The 20,363-nt window shown below is 40.9% G+C and overlaps 2 protein-coding genes across 9 annotated transcripts in view; both read left to right on the forward strand.

Annotated features, from left to right (window-relative positions):
• Positions 1-19,204, forward strand: part of LOC138129691 (centromere-associated protein E-like) — a 40,179-nt gene extending 20,975 nt beyond the window's left edge. For 3 of the 6 annotated variants that reach the window (XM_069045961.1, XM_069045963.1, XM_069045962.1), the window contains 7 exons: positions 11-101; positions 150-256; positions 13,706-14,219; positions 14,267-14,400; positions 14,448-15,426; positions 15,475-15,637; positions 15,688-19,204. In XM_069045961.1, coding sequence (XP_068902062.1) covers positions 11-101; positions 150-256; positions 13,706-14,219; positions 14,267-14,400; positions 14,448-15,426; positions 15,475-15,637; positions 15,688-19,127 — 5,428 coding nt within the window. In that variant the 3' untranslated portion in view covers positions 19,128-19,204. Of the gene's footprint in view, positions 1-10; positions 102-149; positions 257-7,285; positions 7,717-13,612; positions 14,220-14,266; positions 14,401-14,447; positions 15,427-15,474; positions 15,638-15,687 lie in introns of those variants that run through there. The other 3 variants (XM_069045966.1, XM_069045967.1, XM_069045964.1) reach the window with 3 other exon arrangements.
• Positions 1-20,363, forward strand: part of LOC138129696 (ankyrin repeat domain-containing protein 29-like) — a 263,705-nt gene that overhangs the window by 97,570 nt on the left and 145,772 nt on the right. The gene's annotated exons all lie outside the window — the stretch shown is intronic.

Raw genomic sequence — 20,363 nt, forward strand, 5'->3', positions numbered from 1 at the left:
TTGGTTGCAGGGCCGGAGTCAGGCAAACCAACGACGCCAAGTCGTGGTTCAGCAAACCGACGAGGACGGTCTACAACAACAACAATATCAGGACCGTGGAGGTATGCGAGGGGTGCGCTGTCGGAGACGTTTTTTAAGGGGTGTTGCAGGTGAGGCCCATATCGGCGTCTTCCCCTTCGTTGAACAACAATAATGAAGGCAAGAAGGGTAACAAGAGGCCGCAGACGATCTACGGAGACAATGTTACGTTGAGGAAGTGAGTTGTTGCGAAACAGTTTCTGGTGGATATTTTTTGGTGTCAGGAAACGGGAATTAGGAGCGAATTGGGGGTTGAATAAGATGAAACGTGATTTTTCATCAAACGTTTTATTTACGTTTACAAAAATATTTTTGCGAAAGTGTCAGTTCTAATCTTGCTTTTGACAGGAGAATGACAGTTACCAGCTGTCAATAGCCCAACACGAACCTATAAAAAAATGATTGTGCTAAATTTGAAATGTTTTCCTAATGATTCGAGGGAAGTGGTAACAGCTGAGGACACCTCACACAGCTTTCTGTTATGTCCCACAAAAGATTCACTCAAAACGTGATCATTTTCTAGTTATTTCTTATTGTTAAGAGTGCATTTCACACCTGTTCTGTGCATGAAACAGTTCCGCATAATTACGACGTGTTTTGTCAAACGATTTGTCACCACCAGGATGGTTTTTACTGTTGCAGCGCTAGATAAAGGTTTTTTCTGTCAATAGTAAAGGAAGTGTAGGATGTTTCAAGAAACAGTAAAATTTTTAGCGAAATTGCACTCGCATGTGGATGCTAAATGACACTGGATGGTCTCGAAACCAATAAAAGTTTAACATTTAACCCTTTGTATTTGATTGCATCGCAGCGGCGCCACTTAAATTGCCCCTTAAACTCGACGGCGCCGTAACGGCGACACACTGAAAAACAATGCCGATAGCTTTCCGAAATTTGCAAATAAAGAAACACCATAGCATCTTAAGCAAAAATCTTGTGTAACTAATGACCGACTAATTTTAATTTAAAAAAGTCACGTGGAGATGTGATGAATTATTTGAAGAAAAAGTTGTGTGTAATTAAATTCTCACAAGATTTGCAAGTTTTTTTTGCAGAAAGTATGGCACGCGAAGGATATTGATGAATACTTAATTTAAAACGTTTTTAGGCAAAATAAATGGTTGGACATCGATCGGTTATGTAATAACTGCTTTTGAAAGGTTTTGACACATAGACAAATTACAGCAATACGATGAATATTTTAAAGAGATCAATGTCCTTTGCACGCTGCAGTAAAAATTGCACTGCGAAAGATGGGAAGAATGAAATCGACTAATTTATGCAAACGTGTCTTATTTTGTGCACCAGTTTTTTACCAAATGGATAGAAAAGTGTATAAACCATGAAAAAAGAGTTTAAGGGCTATTTAAGGTTATTTGGCTTCATAAAAGCCAAGCAAAAATCAGTAGAAGGCATTCTGAAAATTTTGAAGTGAAAGAATTAGGTACCAAGCAAAATTCTTACGTCAGTGCGGTAATGTGTCACTTTATAACGGTGGTGCGGCAAACTATGTCATTACGACATTCCAATGAATGATATAAAGTTTGACATTGTATGCACTGATAGTAGATATTCTAAATTATTATTTAAATGTCATGATATCAGAAGACAGGTTTTTAGAACTTGTTGAAAGTGAAAACAAGGTAAAAGAGTGATGTTGACTTCAAGTTGTTCAAAAATTGCTTTTAGAATGGAGTGGAGAAAGTATAGTCTTCTACTCGCGTATAATGGCTATTATTCACTCGGATTATTCCACCACTCGCCTACGGCTCGTGTTGCAATTTTCATCCTCTTGAATACTAGTCATTATTATACGCTCATTGAAGAATGTAGGTACTATTTACTAATTTAGCTTCGCTGAAAAATTCTGAAACAAGGTAGTTGATGATTTTCTATAAAATTATTCAAAATGGCGAATGACATTGCTACATTTCTTTCAACAAATGAAAAACACAAAAGGAACAAAATTTTGCTGAAAACATTTTTGAGAGCTCGTTTTACAAATAAAGAAAATAATTAAATGTTTTTTGTGTTCCGAACGTTGTACTAACTACTCAAAAAGGCTAAGTAATTATCAGTAAAAATAAAAAAAAATCAAAATGGAATAAAAAATAAAATTGGTTTGGTGCTTCTGAAGGATAGTTTTTCAAGCACATTGCAATGGTCTCTAGAACACTAAAGGGAACAATCCCATAATTAATGTCTTCTTCAATACATCCCAAATGTATTCTGTTGGGCTTAGATCTGGTGATCGAGCAGATTTGAACCTTGAAGTTGGTTCAAGGTCTTTTTGTGATTACAGTCATCTGTGTATTTTAGTAACTGGAGCAATACTTAATTGGAAAGGGAAAGATCTCTCAGAAAAATACTTCACTTTCACTAAGAAGATTAGTCAAAAAGTCTGATATCGGGCGTTCAAATGAAAACCTAGGCTGGGAAACCGTCAATTGTTTTGCTTTTTTAAGTGTAAATTGACAGTTGTAATTAGAGCATGTTGACAGCCAACCTAAAATAAACATCTGTTTTTTTCTTTCTTTGCAATGTTTTACATTAGAAATAGAACAATTCACGATTCCTATTCTCGAAGCAAATATCTAAGGGACCCTTTGCTGAAAACAAACATGTTGAAACAAATCATGTGCCGATTAAACATAAACAAATGTCATTCGTGTCAATCGACGGGAAATTCAAATGTTCCAAATGATTAACTTTTTTCAACGCCTACTCAGCCCAGGTTTTCATTTGAACGCATGATATCATCAATATTAGGCTATCTCACTACAACAACAAAAAATATGTAAATGCAGTGGGAAACCTCGATTTGTAATTTTATCAAATAATTAAAATTTAACGATTGTGCCAAATAATGCAAGTTCTATGACCCACAATTTGCATTATCAGTAATTTTAGCTTTCTTTATTGCCGTATTGCTCCATTTTTGTCTTTGTCAAACGTAATTTCCAATGAAACTTTAATTTTGCGAATTAAAAAAAATCACCTGATCTTAAAAAAAAATTGTAATCGTAAACTTTATAGCAACAGATTTCGCCGAAAGTGATGATAACTTCAAGTTTTAAATAGCACACTTGTTTCTGAATTTGAGGTATATGTATTTGAAAAAATAAGGCTTCGATTGAGACATCTCGGGATTGGAATTAAAATCAAAATTGCGTCAATGCATTTATATGGTGTTTATTGGCCACTTTAGTCTTTATAAGTGAATTGCAGCACTCTAGATCAACGATAAACATAGTAAAAAAACTTGTAATTAAGACGTAAAATCGGTATCATTTCCGGGGAAACCGTTCTCGACAAACAACATTAAAGGTGCAATATTTTTACGATTACTGTTGGAGACACCGATTACCCTTAAAAAGTAAATGTATCTTTGACATTTACATCGGCACATTATCTTTAGTGGTTTTTTTCGTCATTTTACACTCCACTTGTTTACTCTTCTCGTTTCACTGGTTCTGCGCTTTTTATTATTCGCCGTAGAAAAAAACCATTATCGAATGCAGTAAAAATCGGCGCAAACGACTCGACCGTTATGGTCATGGCATCGCATAAATCGCGGAGGGTCATCGATCCATCTTGGGATTTTTCGCCATGCCCATCGACGGACCCAGACTCCCCCAGAAGGACCCGCCGATCCAGTCACGTGAGTCGAACGTCGCCTACTCGGTCGCGGCAATTTCTCTTTTTCTGCCGCCGCCGGGGGCGGAATGCGACCGGTTCGCGGCAACAAACGCATCGTCCCGCGTGCGGCATTCCGCCGAGGAAAGGCGACCGGAGGAGCGGCGACCTTGGCACCGGCAGGTGGTGGAGCGGACGCCTTTTCGACGGAAAGATGGCGGCGGTGACGAACACCGTTGCGGTCGAAACAGCTGAATCACGGAATGCACGGGAATCTAATCGAGAACGAATTTCCGGTCGCTTGGAAAAACGCGACATGTGGCGGCCCTTTTTGGCCGTGGGAACGGGAAGGCGGCGACGGGGGTGGCCGAGGGGAACGGCGGTGTCCGAGATGGGCCCGTGGAGCTGGGGAGAGTGGTGCTGAAGACGAAGAGAGCAGCGGTACGGAGGCTCGCGGCGGGCCGCCAGGGCCGGAGTTGGAGGCTGGGGCTCCCAGATTTGCCCAGAAGAATTACAATTTCCAAAAATATTTTTTTCGTTGTAACAAAACCAGAAAATAATAATCAATGATAGACTGCCTAATATTTTTAGCAAAATTCCACCAATACGTTGACGAGAGCAACGTTAAATTGCTCCGATGGTCACTGTCGGTAGAACGATGGAGTAGGTAAACTGCATCGTCGGTTTCTTTTGTGGTTTATTTATCTTTCATATTGTTAATTAGGTCCAAACAACACATTCATCCTGGTGAACTGGTTTGAATTGTAGGCACTAAACTTTTATTACTCTATTATGAAGGGTTTAAAAAGTCAGTGGTTGACTACGGATGATTGTAAAAATTGTGTTTAGTTGGAAAGTGTAATAAAATTTTATTGGATACGTCTTAAATCAGGAATGTTTTGACTCGGTGATGTGGAAAAAATCATCAAAGTTTCGAACGTAGAAGTTTGACACTAAGAAAAAACAATAGATTTTTTTCTTTATTTTGATGCTGTTCCTGCTCTTTTTAAGCCTCTAGATCAATAAACGTTAGATTCTTATTTCAACGTTGAATGTCAAGGATAATTTTATGAAGAAATTAAAAAATAGTAGATTATATGATTAAGAGTAGAAGTGAGTCTTTTTGTGCTAAGCCCAGAGATTGAAGACCGAGACAAAGTCGAGGTCGCAACTGGGCGTTTTTTTAAATTTCACCTCATAGTAGGCGTTGAAGAGTCGATTGTGAACGCACTATGCAGGTTACGAATTACGGATCAGCTGTTTAAATCTTACGTTTTACAAGAGTAGTGCGTTCACAATCGACTCTCCAACGCCTACTACGAGGTGAAATTAAAAAAAAACACCCGATATGACGTTTCACTGGAATCCCTAACCGTGACTGATTTCCAATGAGGAATTTACAAAAACTCATGATTTCATTTTCTAGTAGCAAAAACTACATGTACATATTTAAAAAAAATTAAGACAGGTAAAAGAGAAAAAATGTTGCCGAATGTTTACAAAACAGTTAAGTTAGAAACCAAAAGTTATGGAAAGGTACCAAGAAAAAATTCAAGTAATAAAACGAACAAAACAAAAAGACAAAAAAACAATTACCTATCCTAAAAATTGATATCGTGTGATCAAGTAAATTTTATATCAAGAGTGCCGTTCGTCACATGTTTAAATGGAATAAATGACGCTCCACAGCATTCTTGATCTTATATTTATTTTATCACAATATAAAATGTAGTTGGTTTAAATATCGTTAGTAATTATTATTATCGGAGACCAACGGAGCAATTTACATGGTTTTTAAGTTGACCATCGGTGAAGTTTGCAAACACTTATTTTATTTAATTGACTGGAGAGATGTCGATAAACTTTCAGTTATAATCTCCAAGGTGTACGAATTATTTTCGATTTTTTTTTTTTTGTGGAAATAAGCACGAGTCGCAGACAACTCCTAGTATCTTATTTCGGATTATTTGACGGCACCATCGGCCGAATTTACATCGTCTGATCTCCACCGGAAAAGGAATTTAAGAAACAATTTGTTCAGCATAGTCGGTGTCCAAGAGACACAATTTTTGGAATCGTTTCACTTACTCGTTCTTGTATTTTTTTTCAAATTCACTTATCAGACAATATTTTGGAAATTTCGCTCATTTTCAAAGGACCCTGATTGTATCTAATTTACAATAGATCGTGTGTCCATTTAAATTTCTCCTCAAGGATATGAAGTTATCATTTTTGGCGCCACTAGCACAAATTCCCTAATCTATACATTCGAGACTAAAATTCATGTGTCACGTGATGCCTTTTCAACGATTTTAATTGGCTGAAATAGGGTAGCAAGAAGATATCGCAGCAATGATATAAAACAATCTCTCTGTTTTGGTCCGTTTCTAACGGTAACGACATTTGTTAAATTTGACAGCTAAAAATGTTTCTTCAAATTGCGCGATTGTAAGCTGGGAAAAGATGTGCTAGGCCTTGGGGAGACATAAGAACGCAATCAATAAGTCGATCCCAAAAAATTGTTATCAGAAAGGAATACCAGTGGCGTCTATTTATGGATTTAAATGTTTATCATTTATTCATTCAGTATATTCTCTCATCAAATATCAACGCGTGATTAATAATCGTGAGACCGGAGCAGCACATTCAACTCGTGACGATCATATCGAGTGTTCATTTAAATTTCTCCTCAAAGCTGGCGATGAAGAGTCGATTGTGAACGCACCACGCGTCAGGCTGCAGAGTACAAACACAAACAAAGCAAAGAGTGAGGTTAGATTGAAACAGCTGATTCCGTGATCCGTAATCATGCCGTAATCCGTGGTGCGTTCACAATCGACTCTTCAATGCCAACTTTGAGGAGAAATATAAATGAACACCGATACAGTTTCCTATTTACATTTCTATGTTTGTTTCGAAAATATGTTTTGTTAAATTTAATTATTATTAAGTTTTATTAAGATAAGAAAGAATTGTTTTGTTTGAAGACCTTCAAAAATACTTACTCCACAGTCAACAAACACCTCATAAATACTTCTGTTATCTGTTAAAATTGTGCGACCTGGTACCAATTAACGAACCTACTGTAGAATGTTTTCTTCTGGAGGGCACCGCACAGTGTCATGTTGACGATACAGCTTTTCTGTCTTTTATAAACATTCTTTTATTTATATAAACGTAAATATTTTACCATTTGCATTCAACACGTATTCACGACATCTTGTGGTATTTTTCAATCTGTCTGATTTATGTGCCGATGAAGATCACCAAAAGTACCTCGATGTAGTTATGTTAATCGTTATTACTCTCCCAAGTTCAACGGACCCAGTACACCTCGCCGGCACGGCATCCAGGCCGGTTCGAATCCCCACACGCCCGCCGAAATCCGAGCCACGTTCGAAAATCCGTAAACTTTAACCTTGAGAGGTCAGTGGATCGATCGAATTTTTTCGTCGTTCGATTCGTCCTCGTCTGGCGACAAAAAGCCACAATAGTGCGCCAATCAACATTTAAATCCTTCCAGCGATCGCATAAATAAAGAGATAATTTCCGAATACGGCATTACGGCCCTGCTGAGAGCGGTCTACCTCAATACCCCCACCACCGCCGCCAACGGTCGCCTTCTTGATAGTCGTTCGAACGAGGCAGCGAGTTTACGTTGTCAAGGTGGTCGTGCGTGTTTGTTTTCGTCCGGTCGTTTGTTTTTCGTGGGTGCGACGTTTCGAACGGCGTCTTCGGTATCACGGGTGGTGGACGTTATCCCGGTGGCGACGGTCCAAGAGGTGGACCGTCGTGGTCGTCGTGTGGTGATGGTGCAACGACGCGGCCGCCTTTCTAACGGACCGCTATTGTCACCGCAACAGGGAGATCGCAGTGTGCGTGGTTTTTTTCCCTCGATCGTAGTTTGTTTTTATTGGGCAATCAAGTGTTTTGGGTAATTGGCCGCGCTCACAAACAATAAAGACAAATTACAGCAGCGATGTGCACGGCCTACTTTCTCCGGTAAAGATCGCGTCGCCTTTTCTTCGCTTTTTCGAAACGGTGACGCAACTCGATTGTTTTTCACGGGAAAAACAGTCGAGATAAGATACGGTCGGGGCGGGACTGGTCGAGCCATTTCGGGGGCCCTGCTCGAAATTCGGACACGCGCTCGACCAGACCCGCGCCCGCTTGAATAACGATGGCGCGCCGGATGGAGGTCAATGGAAATGGGCGATTTTCTTCGGCGACCCACATACCTGGTGCGACAGCTGCACAGCGTCTCTGGATCGTCGTTTTTTGATCAATCGGACCGTGACGGCGGTGTTAATTATCAAAGGAGGCTTTCTCACGGTGATACTGGAGCGTCTTTGACTCCACACCAAGGTCGACGATGTTTGTGTTGTAAATTATACGATGCGTCAAAAGTAAACTAGATAATTAGTCCTTTTTCGTGACTTACATAAGAGATTGTTCGAGTGCATTTTGGGGAAGTGGGCTAATTGGGCTAAGCGAACGGTCAGGGTCGCATCTTTTAGCACCTGGCCAATGAAAAAATCATTTCAGAACGGAAATGTTTGCGACTTGGGATCGTAACTTCTCTGTCTGAGAAACAGATAACCGATAGCTTATCAGATGTTGTTTTCGAAGCCGACACACTTCACCGAAATTTTTTCGTAACTTTGTATTTTTACTATTCTTTGAAAAATGTATCATCGCCATATCAAGTGGGCTTTTTCGCCTACTGACTCAACAATTGACTGTCGCTACTGTCAAGTCTATAACTGGCACACGTCTGACTTTCAGCGCCTACTCTAATTTGTTACTTAATTTCTCTAACGATGCGGAATAATTAACGACAAGGAATTAAGTCGTTGGTTAAGAAATTGCCCAACGATAAAACACGTGAGAAATATTTCATTTTGATTGTAATTAGGTGGAATTAGCATTAATGTGCACGTCAAAAAGTAATTAATTAGTACTATTTATAATGATGTGTTTCGTAAGATTTCAATATATGTAAGTCATTTTGGAAATGTATTGGTTTATTCGCTTTCAAAATAAGTAAAAAAATGAGGATAAGGTGGCTTTAGATTGCGATTAGTAATCCCTTCACGTGGTTAGCGTTAGTAACGATCCCGTGGTCATTTTTTAGCAAACATTGTTAACGTTTTTTCCACGTGCAGTTTTGTAAAATTAGCGAGAAAATTAGCTTAGTTTACATAACCGCTCTAGTAGAAAATATTTACTCATTTTACTGAGAAATTTAATACCGTGAAGTACAGAAAATTGAAGATTGTTAACGGTTGTAAATTACCGCAACGGTCGATAAAAACGATAAGCGCTCGAGTCGGCCGTGAAGAACAAAAAGGGAGTCGTAGATTAGTTCGGAGGAGCTTCGTTTGTCACAAAAGTGGGACAAATCTGTCAGTGATACTTAACTTCAAGTTGAGTTGTATCTGTCAAAGTTGTACAGGTGTTAATCATTTCAAGGTCAAGTGTTTTCGCATGTCAATTTGTTAATCAGTCGGTCATCGTAAATTTAAATCGTGTTTGAACAGTATCGGGATTGAAGAGTGCTAAGAAATATCAAAGTTTTATTTTCAAGGAACTTAAAGTGAGTCATTCTTTTTGACACATAATATCTACGTTAATCTAAATCTTTTTATGGCAAACTAGATTTCAAGATTTGATCAGTTGCACCAGATGGATAGGTCACGTGACCTAAATTTGGACTAGTATAACGGGTACACCCTGTTCACATATCGAAGATCCAACACCGCAATTTCCCTCCAAATACATATGACAACGCTGTAGAATTTTGATCTAGGGGAAAATGAAAAGTTAGGTTCGCTTTTCGTGCATTTTAACAGTTATTTTATGTATTGTTTACGCAACGTATGTGAATCAAAATGATTTATCAAAATGATCATTAAATTGTAATGGAATTTTTTGTTTTAACAAAATGTTTAAAAAAAAAAAAATCTATGAATGAAAAACTTATATTTTTGCAGTTGGTGATGTCATTTGACATACGTACATTTCTATTAATTTTTAGAATATTTGTTCCGACATGAGCGATGTGTACATTCGGCTCAGCTTTGAATGTCATCTGTCATCACACTGATACAGAAATAATAAAAAAGTGCAAAAAACGATCTGATTCTTTTTGCTTCTAAATTACAATGTTGTGTCTTTAATGTGTATCATATATGTCATTTATTAAGACAAGTTCACGAAAGTTACAGATTGAAAGATAAAAAAAGCTGCAAAATTGCCAACAAAAGACCATAATTGGCTGTTTTAGTTAAATTACTTCAAAACTATTAAGTACTTAAAAGAAGCTGATGAACATATTTTTTAGGCACCCTTAATGAAAACGGTAATTTTACGTACTCACAAACGGACGAAAAGTAACTCTTTTTCGGACGCTGACTGTGGGGTCATCTGTTGGTAATAATGAAAATTTGAATGATTTTGGTACCACTGCATTTCCGGTTGTCAGCTTTGACAGTTTCGACAGGCACATTTGAAATGTACCATCAAAGGTTCATTTTTGTATGTAATAGCATAAACATAACCGACATAACCTAAAAAATGTTTAATGCCCTGTCAAGTTAAAACATCCAGTCATTACCAATTACGTAACAAAAAAAAAAACACCCAAGATTTTTCAATTGTTTCATTGCCAACAGACTCAGCCATTGTTGATCACGTTGTATTTGAAAAGGGTAGATACAAAATAAATTTGTAATTTTTCCTATGATGTCTTTTGCTTTGTAGTTCGTGCGGTCGTCTAAGAAATGTAATGTGCACCTCGGCCAAAAAGTGCCTTTTGTCTTCGCCTGTTTTCAAGCCTCGGCCAGAAAACTCAGACTCGAAAAAGATACACTTTTTGGCCTTGATACACAAATAACTATTTTTAAAATACCAAATCCGTTACATTTTTTTAATTGTAGCTTTAGCTCTCGACCACGCAAATGCGAAGAGAGAAATATAGAACAAATTATATACAGGGTGTTACTGAAAGTTGTACAGATATTTTAACCACGAGCTACTGGCTTCATCTAGAACTCGGAAAAAATATCTAAAAAATTCCATGTCAAAAAATAAACTTGACATTTATTTTTTGAGCTAAATTTTTTTTAATTGCTTTTAGTCTTCTACGTTGCCAAACATCCTTGTAGGTAAAATTTTGGCACATTTTAAAAATACACCCTGTATATCATATTTTATAAAATGTACACCAATGCGGTTTCCTTGTTTTAAAGCATATTTCCTATAGGTTACTTCGCATTGGCGTACATTTTATAAAACATGATATACAGGGTGTATTTTTAAAATGTGGCGAAATTTTACCTACGAGGTTGTAGAACAACGTAGAAAACTAAAAGCAATTTAAAAAAATTGTAACTCAAAAAATAAATGTCCTTTTATTTTTTGACATAGAATTTTTTAAATATTTTTTCCGAATTCTACATGAAGCCAGTAGCTCGTGGTTAAAATATCTGTACAACTTTCAATAACACCCTGTATTGAAATGTTACATTTTTGTTAACAGAAGTGACAAAATGTAATTGACGCATAAAAAGAAACAATTTTCAAAATCATATTTCTCCGACAAACGCTCTCCCAACATCCCACTTTCCATTCACGTAGGTACCTCGTTGAAAGCAACATTATGTCATTCCGTATAGACACCATAATCTTTCTATAGCACTCAGATCTGATGAATTAAGAAGCCGACTTGAATTTTTTTCCTATAATAAAACTAAGACTAATCACTATCAGTCATTCTTTCAGTGTTGTATAAAGAATAAAAGTCTTTTAATTAAAAGTACACAAAATCTGTAAACCGCAAAATATGAAGCAATTAGTCTTTTTACGGTATTTAATTTAATTTGTTACTTTACCAAGCCTACTTGATTTTGTGTTTAATATTAATTTCTGTCCAAAATGATTAACTATTATGTTTTCGATTCATAAAATCCAACGATAACGACGTCTGCTCCCTTACAATCAACGTTATAACCAGAATCTGCCCAGTATTCTTATAAATATATAGAGAAATTCGTTCCAAATATTTCCAGATTTGGTCATACGGCTAAGAATTTGTTTTTGACTAACAGGAGACACTTCTCGTTTAAATTATCTTAACAAATACTATATGTGCTCAAAATATTGATAGGTCAATGGCTGATTGTACACGTTGTTATTACATAATCAATACTAAGTAAACCAAGTAATATTACAGCAGATATTACATTTTTAAATTTTTTTGCTTAAATCAAAATACCCAGACATCTAATCACTATTGTTCAAAAGTGTATAATTTTACAAAAAGCAATAGAAACGCTGCTTCAGTACTACATATTTATTTTAAGTTGGTCGAGTAAAATTATAAGTGATAAAAAAGTAACTCTTACAAATCCTTTTGTTTAAAAATTGACAAAGATAGATTAAATAGATTTTAAGACGATAAGCATTCTGCCTTCGAAATATATTTGTCTAAAAGTATGTGACATTAGTAGTTGAGCCGAGTGTACAGTCGATTGCAAAAAAATCGAGTAGGTACATGAAATTTTCTCTAGTTTAATTCATCCTTCTTGTTGTCAATTTTGATGTTACCGAGACAAGCAAAATGTCAAAATTTTTCATTTCTACGTCAGACTTAATGACATTCCTTGTGTCAAACATAACCTATTTGAAAAATCATGCCATTATAAATCAATTCTCTTGATTTTTATGATGTACTCGATTTTTTTTGCAACCGACTGTACAATAGTGACTGGAAGTCGTGTCTATGTCTAAACCAAATAACCACCAACACTGCAATCTACCCAGAAAATCAACCGGCAACGTTGTGTACCTCATTAGATTTGACTTTTGACATGGGGGAAATAAAAATGTTTGGTTAGGATCACGTTAGGAGGATGGTCGATGGTGTCAATGGTTTTAACTGTGGCTTATGAAAAGTGAAATAAAAATACGAGTTGCAGGAAATTTTGGAAATTCCTTTGCGCTTACGTGTAATAGCTCGTGAATTGACAGAAGAAATGGATAAAAAGATCTGGGGCATCCTAGTAATATCAAAATTACCATTAGTATACTTTGTGTAATTTTGTTTTCACCAACTTAATTCAACAGGTGGTGCCGGTTGGTTTTGGCACGAATAATAGTGAACACCTAACCTCAAATTCGTATGGTCTTTTTTTGTTAAATTTATTTCTATTACACTTTTGTAGTCCCCTTTTTATAGTTCAGTTTTAATTGAAGTTGATAAAACTGGCAAAAAAATTAACAGAACTCATTTTTGTTCTTTTTTTTTTAACTCCCAAATGTATCGATAACGAACCACTCAGCGCTGTAGCTAACTCAATTTGCTGTCTCTGCACTTGTTGACAAACAACCGATGTTTTCGTGTGTACCAACTCATCTAATTCCACGAATTTCGTTAATTAAGTAAGAGGGATGAAAGTGTCATCAACCATTTGCATGCACGTACGCTCATACTTATTTATAGAGCGGAAAAATTGATATCGATCGGTTTTCGTCGTGGTCCCGTTCGTAAACGAACGAAATCATGAAATTTTGACAAAAAGAAAAATTGTATCGCATTTTTCGGCGTCGAGACCGTGACCGGCGAGTTATTTTATTTATGAAATGTGCAAGTCCATAAATAGATCTCCATCTCGGCCTTCGACAAATCGTCGAGACCATTCATAAGTCGAGTGCATCAGAAAAAACTTTAATATCTTGCGTCGAGTTATTTTTCGCGAGCGTCCATTCGGCGCCCACGTCGAGGGGTCAAGCGTCTGACTCGGCGAGGACGTAATCCAATTCGAGTAAATCGTTTCGATTACGTCACCCGGGGTAAAAGTGCGGCCGTTCAGGGGAAAAATCACTGATCGCATTACAGTAATCCCGAGTAAAGACTGACACCAAAAAGTTTCGCACCGTCCTGTTGTCCTGATATGGTGAAGATGAAGAGCCTCAAAGCTATATTCCGCAGAGGACAGCAGTCGTCCAAGATCGAAGCGCAGACGCCCGAGGACTTGTCGAGGTCGTCGTCCATCACCAACCTAAATGTCGATCAAAGAGCCAAAGGTGCCAAACCGAAGAAGGCCGAGTCGAAAGATAAGCTAGACAAAGTCGCCGACAAGAAACATGATAAGAACAGGGCGTTGAACAAAAACAACAACAAGGAGTCGGGAGATAACGCTCCCGATTCGTCGACCGAAGCGTTGCAGAAGCAACTGGCCCAGATGGCCAACGACAAGTCCACTCTGGCCCTCCAACTAGGCGAACAAACCGGACAGCTGACCAAGCTCCAGCACGAGATCGCCCAGCTGAAGATGTCCCAGGAAGAGTCGAACCAGAAGATCGAACAGTTGTCCGACGAGAACACGATCTTGAGGAACCGACTGAGAGATGTCTCCCATTCGCCCCTGTCGGACAACGAGAAGCAACAATTGCTCTACGAATCGAGACACCATAGCTCAGCACCAGCTTCCATAGCGACCAACGTAAGTCCCCGAGCTGTCAAAAAAGATTGTCGTTTGATTTTTAACAGTTGTTAGACGAGGGCGGCGACATCACCGCCTGTCCCACGCCGGAGTGGGACAAACACTCGAGCAGCAACGTCAGCGAAGTCTCCGTGGCTTGCCTCCAAGACAAAATCAACCAAATGCAAGAGACTCACTACAGGTAACTCGTCGAGACTCTTCGACTCCCTTTCACAAGCTTTTCTTCAGCACCAACGAAGAGCTCCAAGCGACTCTGCAAGAGTTGACCGACCTCCAGCGCCAACTCAACGAGCTCCAACAAGAGAATGTCAGACTCAACGAAGAGAAGACTCTGATGTTCGAGTCTTTGTGCCGACAGACCGAACGTCTCAACGAGTCCAGAAACGACGTGGAGTCCCTGAAGCACATCCTCTACAAAGACGAGAGCGGCCAGTTCGAGAGCGCCGCCGAACGAGAACAGAAACTCGTGGATCTGCTCAAGTCGGCCCAAGAAGAGCGCGAAACGTTGCTGATGAAGCAGGAGCAACTCGGCAACGACTTGGAAGACTCCAGATCGGAGAACTTGCGCCACAACGACGACATCGTCCAGCTGAAGGAGCGCGTCACGACTTTGGAGAGCACGCTAGACGCGAAACACGCCGAGCACAAGCTCCTAGACCAGGAGTTGGCCCAGGCGAAGGATCAAAGCAGCAGCAGACAGATCGAGATCAATCGATTGAAGGACTTGCTGGAGAATGCCAGGACGAAGATCAACGAACTGGAGCAGGACAGGACTCTGAGCGACAAGTCCGAGCTGGACGAGTTGTTGGACAACGCTCGCAAAGAAAAGGACGCTTTGGAATCAGAAGTGGCGCATTTGAAAGAGCAGTTGGCGTTGAGCAAAAACGAGACTGAGAAGTTGAAGGAGCAGGTGTCGATCTTGCAGGAGGAGTGCAAGGTGACGAGGAACAACGCCAAAACGACCCAGTCCGATTTGGAGTACAAACTCGAGAAGGTCCAAGGCGAGAAGAACGCGTTGACCGAGCAGTTGCAACAGTTCCAGGAGGCAGTGAACGAGCTGCAAGTCCAGGCCCAGTGTCAGTTGGACGACAAGAGACAACTGTCGACTGTGCTGTCAGAGACGCAAAGAAATCTGAACGAGTCCGAGCAGAAGATCGCCGATTTGGAGAACGAACTGAGCGAATTGAAGAAGACCAAGCAGGAACAGGTGAGTGTTGGTGGGAAGTGGAGCGGTGTCGTCTAATCGCGGTTGCAGGAAGAAGAGTGGGAGAAGTTCCAGAACGACTTGCTGACGTCGGTGCGCGTGGCCAACGACTTCAAGACGGAAGCCCAGCAGGACCTGCAGAAGCTGATCATGGAGAACAAGGCCGGACGGGAGAGGATCAAGCAGCTCGAGGCCCAGATCGATAAACTGAAAGGTAAGTGGGTCGAGTGAGAGAATGGTTCTATCTCCGTTTCTTGCGACCAGGTGGTAGTAGAAGAGCGTCGACGAAAAAGCGTTTGTCGAAAGAGGCGATGCTAATGGCGTCGCTCGATCGAAGGTACAAGGCGATCGAGAATCTCTCGGACGATCAGCTGACGGAAGAGCAGCGAGCTGTCAAAGTGTTGAAAATGCACTACGACGGGAACACACCTAGGCAGAAGCCTGTGGCGCGCAAACCGAAAAGTAAGTTGGCGATCAGCAAACCGTCGCTAGAGTCGGTCATTTCTAACCCCAAACTGGAGAAGATCGTGGGGGACGCGGCCGTGCCCAACGTCGAACGCGCGTCGTTCTTCTCCGACGACGAAGACAACAGGAAGAGCTTGTGGACGCCGACCCGCTCCTCGCTTTTGGACGATCTGGGACCCTCGATCGACGAGGTAATCGCGAGTCGAAAGAGTGCGGCGCGAGCCCAAAGCGACGCCGGGCTGCCACCGCCGCAACCCCAAGTGGAGCTCAGAAGGAGTCGCAGCGTGAACGACCTGTCCGGCGAGGAGGAGCCGAGTCTTCGACGCTACGACAGCACCGACAACTTGCTGGCGCTGCACAAGAAGGAGAAGAAGCTGCGCAAGAAGAGCACCGTCAACTTCGACACTCTGGAGAGGATCTGCAGAGAGATCGATCCCAACACACCCGAAGACCAGTTGACCAAAGAACAGAGGATGGCGCTGCGCATGAGGGAGTTCTTGAGCACCTCGGAGCGGAAGGCCACGCTCAAGAAGAATCCCAAGTTGCGGCGCAAGAAGGTCCTCATCACCAGACCAACGAAGGAGTCTGTCGAGAAGAACGTCAAGCTGCGGCAGATCATGAACGACCCGATCATGCGAAGCGTGGTTCCGGAAGCGTCCAAAGTCGTGAAGAGGTCGAAGGTGCTGAAGAAGGCCGACAAAGAGAGGCACAGCATGCCGGTGGCGCTGCAGCCCAAGAAGACCAATCTCAAGCCGACGAAGAGCAAGAGCTACAACGACATCTCGTTCAAGTTCCAGTCGATCAACATGTACTCGGAACAAGACGGCAAACATTTCGATGCTGAGGTGGTGCTGCCGCCGGAGGACTTCCGCGACCCGCCCGCCTCCATGGTCGAAGACAATTCCACCTTCAAGACCTTCCAGATCAATAACAACACCTTCAAGAGAGAACACAACTATCTAGAAGGCGACGAACAGAATCCAGAAGAAAGTGCCGAGAAGTTTGGTGACGATTCTGGGCAAGACGAAGACGACTATGTTGTTATTGATCTAACGGAAGAAGCTGAAGGCGGTCGACAAAACTTCGGTTACTATGACGATAGGAATCAGAAGATTGGCGATTTTGACAGTTCCAGCGAAAAAGACAAAGAATTCGTTGATTACTCACATGGTGGTGGCGGGCGAGAAATGATTGAAGCAAATCACTATTTTGATGATCAGATAGAAGAACTCTATATTGATCCGAAGAGAAACAAGCCTGACGGTTTCGAAGAAGATCGCCGAGGAGATTTTGACTACTTCGACGACAGCGGTTTTGTTGGTGACCAAAAGATGACAGTTGACGATCAACAAGATTTTGACTACTGTGCCGTTACCAGTTTCGTCGATAGTGACGATCGAGGAGTCGCCGAAACGCTAAACGACGTCGTCAAGAGACAATTAGATTATGACGACAATGTTATATACAATTTCGACGAAGAGGAACGAAAGGACAGACGCGGTTCGAGGCAGAGATACAGTCGCGTGATTGAAGAAATGAAGGTGAAGTTTGACGACGAAGAACACGACCAAAGTGAAGATAAAGACGAAAGTACAAAAGCGAGACTTGACAATTTGGAGAATGAAGACGGTTTGGAAGAAGGTGGTGGCGAAAGAGAGAGTGAAAGCGAGTTTAAGAGAGTGCCCTCTATTAAAATAAATGATTTAGATTTTGACGAGAGGATTCTAGAGCTAGCGCCAGATAGAGGTCCGCTAAGTGAAGCATGCGACGAGACAGATGAAGCTGTTGCCAAGGGGGTAGAAGACGTGGAAGTTGACGGGACGATTTGTAAGGGTGGAATAAAAAATTATGAGTCGGAAGAAATAGAAGAAATGTCTACAAAACAAAGAGAAGAACCGTCTTTGCGTCAGACAGAAGAGTTGACTACGAAAACACAGGAAACTGAAACACCTAGACTTGAAGAAGAAATCAAGGCGGCAGAAGATCTAGAAACAGTTGAAATGCCGGTTCTAGATGATGTTGGTATTGAAAAAAGTGACAAGGATGATAATTTCCAAACACTTTATGAAGAATTAGATTTTAAGAGGACGTTGGAAAGTCCAGATTTGATTCAACATGTGGACAAATCAAGTAACATAGCTAGTGATGAGGAAGAATACGAAAATCACAAGAGACAATATTACAAGGTAAAAGAATTTGAAGATTCAGATTTCTTAAAGGAAGGAATCAAAGTCCAAGATAACCATGGTGATATACTTGCACCACCTAAGATTTTCGCTGTGGAGGAGAAATCAGAAGAACTAGATTTGTTACCAGTTGAAAAGAAGAGTGTGCCAGGAGTGCATAGTAAAGAAGAAGTAGTTTTGTTACCAGTTGAAAGAAACACATTAGTGGAAATAGATTTGCCACAAGCGGGAAACAGCACGTGCGAAGAAGTTACCAAAGAAGAACTAGATTTGTTACCGGTTGAAAGGAACGCATCAGAAGAAATGGATTTGTTGTCATTTGGAAAGAGGACATCAGAAAAACGCACCAATGAAGATTTAAATTTGTCCCCAGTTGAACAAAAAACAGAAGAAATAGATTTGTTACAGGGAAATATGCCAGAAGAAGTTACCAAAGAAGAACTAGAATTGTCACCGGTGGAAAGAAACACGCCAGAAGAGATGGATTTCTTACAAGCTAGAAAGAGCACGTCTGACGAGCTGACCAAAGAAGAACTAGAATTGTTACAGAGGTATTCGAGGCGTTACTCGTCTCGAACCCTGTCTGAGATCAAACAGGAGGATTTGGCCCTGGTAGAAAGCTTGAAAGAACACTACAAAAAAGAAGATGACGTGAAGGAACAAATACACGGACAAAGACACGTCTATCCTCGAATTTTGTCTCCCACCAGATTGAACCAACCGACATCTTACGAACCAGTATACGCCAATTTTTACGTGTCCTCCAATCGTACCACCAAAGAAATAACTTCGCCTGTTTCCGGCAAGAAACCGATAGCCTTGCCTAGAATGCATTCGATTGATTGCAGTAGTAACGAATCCATCTACGAAGAATTTGGAGGTCAGGTGAGAAAGACTCGTTTCAGTATTACTTACGAAAGGAAGAAAGGTGATACCTTCAAAGAACACAACCAAGAAAAAACAACGAAAGTGAAAGATTTGAAAAACATGTTCGAGAAGAAGTCGAAAAGCGACTTCTCGGGTCTTGTAAGTAGAGCTCTGGAGGACGATTGATTTAATGATGATTTCTTTTTTTTTTTGTAACAATATTTGTATCGAGCAATAAATAGGTTAGTTTTTGTTTAATATAATTGTACTTTCTGCACCCTCTCAGTGAACATTTTTATTGAAGTACAGCGCTATGCAGTCACCCCAGGTAACTATCATGTGTTTCTGTTGTGTGAATCCGGTGTCGCGTTCCTGCAATGTCTTGTGCTTCAATAAGATGCGCTTCTGTTTGTGACTTCGTGCACGTTTCGACACTTGTAAAGCTGGGTTTTTGTTTGCAGTTTCCAACGAGCCTCTTCCCATCCGTCCGACCAGCTTCCAAGTCGACGACCTGACCAACAGACGACCCAAAGTCAGCCTGAGCCGCCAGAACAGCCGTCAATCGGTCAAATCCCTGATCGAGAGCATCGAAAACGCCGGCAAACCGGTCACCAAGACCGTCAGCTTGAATTCGGTGTCGCGAAGCAGCTCGGCCTCGTCCATAAACTCGATCACGTCGGATGCCAGGAGCCCGTCCAGTCCCATCGGGGCGCCGTCTTTGTCGCCAGGGTCGCCGCTGAGGACCCCCGGGGATTGGAACGAGCCGGTCAAGACGCCGCTGAAGGAGCAGCAGCCGAACAAGATGAACAGAGACTGGAGTAAGGGCGTTATCGCAGGTGTTAATTCGATTTTTATTTTATCCTCTCAATTTGACATTTCTCGTAAATGTCAAATGTCACTCGGTAGTGGTGGGGGAACTGTCATTCTGTCAAGTAGCTTTCGAGTTGTTACGAATATAAATTTACATCATACTCGTTGCAGATACGCTCTCCAAGGGTGATTTAGTGAAATCCAAGCCCGAGGACAACTTCAGAGAAACGATTCTTCAGAAAGGTCTCGATTTTTCCCGCCGCAACAGCTACTCCGATTTAAGTAAGTTTTTGTAATCTAGTAGGTTTGCGTGTTTTGACAGAACTGAACTGTCATCGAGGTTAGCATTTTCACTTGGTGCGAATTAAATAAAACGACGTGTGTATATTTAAAGATTTTATTGTTTTTTGTGTGTTGTAGGTGAGCGTAAGGACCCCTTGAACGGTTTAGTGAAAAACGGGGGCTCGAAACGCAACGCGCTGCTCAAGTGGTGCCAGAACAAGACTGTGGGGTACAGAAACATCGACATCACCAATTTCAGCAGTTCGTGGAACGACGGTCTGGCCTTGTGCGCCCTCCTGCACACATACTTACCCGACCGCATCCCCTACG

The sequence above is a fragment of the Tenebrio molitor genome, chromosome 4 (genome assembly GCF_963966145.1).
Source record: "Tenebrio molitor chromosome 4, icTenMoli1.1, whole genome shotgun sequence".
NCBI lineage: Eukaryota > Metazoa > Arthropoda > Insecta > Coleoptera > Tenebrionidae > Tenebrio > Tenebrio molitor.